At 43.0% G+C, this 5,000-nt stretch overlaps 1 protein-coding gene across 1 annotated transcript; it reads left to right on the top strand.

The window, feature by feature from the left end:
* The first annotated feature begins 374 nt into the window (after positions 1-374).
* LOC137652758 (uncharacterized) lies at positions 375-1,533 on the top strand. Its single transcript, XM_068386164.1, has 2 exons — positions 375-772; positions 1,011-1,533. Exons 1-2 carry the CDS (start codon positions 375-377, stop codon positions 1,531-1,533), a joined length of 921 nt encoding a protein of 306 aa, XP_068242265.1.
* The last annotated feature ends 3,467 nt before the right edge of the window (positions 1,534-5,000 follow it).

The raw sequence follows: 5,000 nt of genomic DNA, 5'->3' as shown, positions 1-5,000 counted from the left end.
ATTACTCTCTCTCTCTCTCTCTCTCTCTCTCTCTCTCTCTCTCTCTCTCTCTCTCTCTCTCTCTCTCTCTGTTGAGTCTTAAGGGCTTCGTAAAAAAACAGGGATCTTTTCCGTTGAAGACAACAGTGAGATTTCTCATCTTTCCACAAAGATCTTTGAGGAATTTGTTTCTCTCTCTCTCTCTCTCTCTCTCTCTCTCTCTCTCTCTCTCTCTCTCTCTCTCTCTCTCTCTCTCTCTCTCTCTCGTCTTAAGGGCTCCACAGCCAGTTATATTTGTCTGCAGGACTAAGTTCGTCTTCAGACGATTACTGCTATTTTTTTTTTTAAATATAGCTACAGTACATCGAGGGAGAGCCATCTGTATTTTTCGAACAATGTGGAACAGTGTTATTAAAGGTGTTGTTTATAGTGTTATCAGTGGTGTTGTTAATGGTGTTACTAATAGTGTTACTAATAGTGTTACTAATGGTGTTGTTTATAGTGTTATCAGTGGTGTTGTTAATGGTGTTACTAATAGTGTTACTAATAGTGTTACTAATGGTGTTGTTAATGGTGTTGTTAATGGTGTTGTTTATAGTGTTATCAGTGGTGTTGTTAATGGTGTTACTAATAGTGTTACTAATAGTGTTACTAATGGTGTTGTTAATGGTGCTATTGCAGCACTTTTTAATGGTCTTCAAGAACACCATTTGGAACGTAAGTATGATGTTATACGACTCGAGAGACAAATTGAGGATATTCAATCCTCATTTGCCTTCCGTGCTGTATCTTGGTTAGGCCTACTTCCCGCGCGGCCAGACCAATCTGAGTGCGGGGTATGGGAAAACGTTTTCCAACGGCTGGTGTTCTCAGTACCAGTAATAGGAGACTATTTGAAGACAATTAAAGATCTTCAGAGATGTGTAAAGCATATAGAAAGTCTTAGGATGGATTTGAACTCCGTTCCATTAATCGGCCCCTTCCTCTCTAATTTTAAAATGGGGAGTGCAGGATGGAACTCATTGTTTCAGGAGGGTGGGTGTTATGTTAGCCGGTATTTTAGGAAGCTTTTTATTGAAGAAGGTCTTTTTTAAGAGGAAAGGCGAAACAAACGACGAGGAGCGGGGTCTTGAAAATGCAGTGGAAGAAGACGACATTAAATTTGAACCTCCGCCGCGGCAAAACGGAGAGACAACCGAACAGAAAAACCAAAACTTAGAGGAATATCAGGAGGCGATAGAAAACTACGAAAAAAGAAGAAAATCCGCAGCTAATCGGGAGGATTACCTTCAAAGGAAAGTTCAACATCTAGAAGCTGATGCGCTTCTCAAGGAAAAGAAATATTTTGAGGAATATAATCGGTTACAAGAAGAACTATTGGGTTTGCTTAAAGAAGCAAAGGACGAAAATACTACATTACGAGAGCAAGTCTTTCACTGCAATAATAAATTTCAAGATAAGTTAGACGCGCTAACAATAGAAAATATTTATATTAAACAGAAGTTGTTTGAAAAAGAAGTGAAGGTTGAATCCCTTGAGAATCAACTGACTTGAGAGAATGAATTATCAGACACTTCAGGTAAATTCAACAAAAAAGGAGGAGAAGAAGGTGGAGGAGGAGGAGAAGGTGGAGGAGGAGGAGAAGGTGGAGGAGGAGAAGGAGGAGGAGGAGAAGAAGGTGGAGGAGGAGAAGGAGGAGGAGGTAGAAGAGGAGGAGAAGAAGCTGGAGGAGAAGGAGGAGGGGGTAGAAGAGGAGGAGGAGGAGAAGGTAGAAGATGATGAGAAGGAGAAGGTGGAGGAGGAGGAGGAGAAGATAGAAGAGGAGGAGAAGGAGAAGGAGAAGGAGGAGGAGGAGAAGAAAGTGAAGGAGGAGGAGGAGAAGAAAGTGAAGGAGGAGGAGGAGAAGGTAGAAGAGAAGGAGGAGGAGGAGAAGGTAGAAGAGGATGAGGAGGAGAAGGAGAAGGTGGAGGAGAAGGAGAAGGTAGAAGAGGATGAGGAGGAGAAGGAGAAGGTGGAGGAGGAGGAGAAGAAGGTGGAGGAGGAGAAGGAGGAGGAGGAGAAGGAGGAGGAGGTAGAAGAGGAGGAGAAGAAGCTGGAGGAGAAGGAGGAGGGGGTAGAAGAGGAGGAGGAGGAGAAGGTAGAAGATGATGAGAAGGAGAAGGTGGAGGAGGAGGAGGAGAAGATAGAAGAGGAGGAGAAGGAGAAGGAGAAGGAGGAGGAGGAGAAGAAAGTGAAGGAGGAGGAGGAGAAGAAAGTGAAGGAGGAGGAGGAGAAGGTAGAAGAGAAGGAGGAGGAGGAGAAGGTAGAAGAGGATGAGGAGGAGAAGGAGAAGGTGGAGGAGAAGGAGAAGGTAGAAGAGGATGAGGAGGAGAAGGAGAAGGTGGAGGAGGAGGAGAAGAAGGTGGAGGAGGAGAAGGAGGAGGAGGAGAAGGAGGAGGAGGTAGAAGAGGAGGAGAAGAAGCTGGAGGAGAAGGAGGAGGGGGGTAGAAGAGGAGGAGGAGGAGAAGGTAGAAGATGATGAGAAGGAGAAGGTGGAGGAGGAGGAGGAGGAGAAGATAGAAGAGGAGGAGAAGGAGAAGGAGGAGGAGGAGGAGGAGAAGGAGGAGGAGGAGAAGAAAGTGAAGGAGGAGGTGGAGAAGAAAGTGAAGGAGGAGGAGGAGAAGAAAGTGAAGGAGGAGGAGGAGAAGAAAGTGAAGGAGGAGGAGGAGAAGGTAGAAGAGAAGGAGGAGGAGGAGAAGGTAGAAGAGGATGAGGAGGAGAAGGAGAAGGTGGAGGAGGAGGAGAAGGTAGAAGAGGATGAGGAGGAGAAGGAGAAGGTGGAGGAGGAGGAGAAGGTAGAAGAGGATGAGGAGGAGGAGGAGAAGGAGAAGGTGGAGGAAGAGGAGAAGAAGGTGGAGGAAGAGGAGAAGAAGGTGGAGGAAGAGGAGAAGAAGGTGGAGGAGGAGGAGGAGGAAGAAAAGGAAGAGGAGGAGGAGGAAGAAAAGGAAGAGGAGGAGGAGGAGGAGAAGAGCGTACAGCTGGTGCAAGGTAAGCAAATATTCAATTTCTTGATAAATTGTTCTGACAACTCTGTATTAAGTCATTTAATATTATATATGGGCACATTTGTCATGAGATCAATATGGTTAATTCCAGGTTACATGTGTTGGTACGCCACTATTCGCACTATTCGTAAGCATCAGGGAGCGGGGAATAATATCTTTAATATACCGAAACTTTGTCTAATAGGAGCACATCTGTTTTTGGAAACATATGGATTTAAGGACCTTTATTTCATAAACCGCGATTGGCAGCAGCAACCACCCGAGGCGGAATCCTTCTTGCAGGGGCTAATCGGGGAGGAGACTGTAGAGTCTTCCTACAAAGCAAATATCTCAAGGATCCAAAATTACATATTTCAGCCCTTCAACGTTTAAATGTGTCGCATATGCGATTGGTCTTTGACTGGGGCACCAAGAAGCGTTACTTAGAAGGGCTTGATAAAAAAGTGAATGATGAAATATATTTAGCGCCCATATATAGAACCTATGATCACGAACCTGGGGTATACGATCCTGTGGCAGAAACCGTTCTACGAAATGTGTCTCCTCTACAGCTATGGCAGACAGTGAGAGAATACTACGGCCCTAACACAGTGCGCCCCTATCATTGGTTGACAAATAATTGTCAAACAATATTGAGGGATATAATACTCAAGTTTGGAGTTATCACCTTTGTGCATAAAGATATTACACCATTCTTTATCTATAAGGGTGTTGATATAATACGGGCTATATACGAGAGCATAAAAACATCCTGTGTATCGAAAGAATAAGTGTATAGAGTAGAGAAAGTCGTAGTGAGTGTTTAGTGTTCTGAACATAGAAGAAAAAAAGGAAAAAGAAAAATAAAGTGAATAATATTTTTAACGTTTCGGTTGAAATTTGGAGAAGATAGTTTCAATTTACTTTTGTAAAGAAATAAGTTTTTATGTGAGAGACATTGAAAGACAGAGAATCGATACCGAGTGGTTTCCAACCTTTCAGAACTAAAGGGAATAATCTACTAGAAGCAATCAGCAGAGGGAAGAAGTCACACTTGTTCTAGTATGCATTATTCCTTGACAAAGATTTACCTGTACTGTTTCTTTGTCAGGTGAACAAATGCAGAAAAAACAGGTCTGACCTCTTCTAGTATGCTGTGTCCCTTGGAGAAGAACCCTTTGTACTGGAATAGTGGAACAGATGTGCATTTGCTTGGGTGTGGCAACCATCTGGATTAAGACCCATTAAGAGACAGGGAATCAATGCCAAGAGGATTATGGCTTTCCACCCCTAAAGGGAATAATCTACAAGAAGCAATCAGCAGAGGGAAGAAGTCACACTTGTTCTAGTATGCATTATTTCTTGACAAAGATTCACTTGTACTGTTTCTTTGTTAGGTGAAAAAATGCAGAAAAAAAACGTCTGATTCCTTCTAGTATGCTGTGTCCCCTGGAGAAGAACCCTTTGTAATGGAATACTGGAAAAGAAGTGCCTTTGTTTGGGTGTGGCAGCCATCTGGATTAAGAACCATTATAAGACAGGATATCAATCCTAAGTGAATTCCAACTTTCCAGATCTAAAGAGAATAATCTGCAAGATGGATTCAGAAGAGGGAAGAAGTCACACTTGTTCTAGTATGCATTATTCCTTGACAAAGATTCACCTGTACTGTTTCTTTGTCAGGTGAACAAATGCAGAAAAAACAGGTCTGACCTCTTCTAGTATGCTGTGTCCCTTGGAGAAGAACCCTTTGTACTGGAATAGTGGAACAGAAGTGGATTTGTTTGTGTGTGGCAACCATCTGGATTAAGACCCATTAAGAGACAGGGAATCAATGCCAAGAGGATTACTGCTTTCCAGACCTAAAGGGAATAATCTACAAGAAGCAATCAGCAGAGGGAATAAGTCACACTTGTTCTAGTATGCATTATTCCTTGACAAAGATTCACCTGTACTGTTTCTTTGTCAGGTGAACAAATGCAGAAAAAAACAGGTCTG

The sequence above is a fragment of the Palaemon carinicauda genome, chromosome 14 (genome assembly GCF_036898095.1).
Source record: "Palaemon carinicauda isolate YSFRI2023 chromosome 14, ASM3689809v2, whole genome shotgun sequence".
NCBI classification, from domain to species: Eukaryota; Metazoa; Arthropoda; class Malacostraca; order Decapoda; family Palaemonidae; genus Palaemon; species Palaemon carinicauda.
The sequence above is the reverse complement of the archived record's forward strand: the minus strand, read 5'-3'. Positions and strand labels throughout refer to the sequence as shown.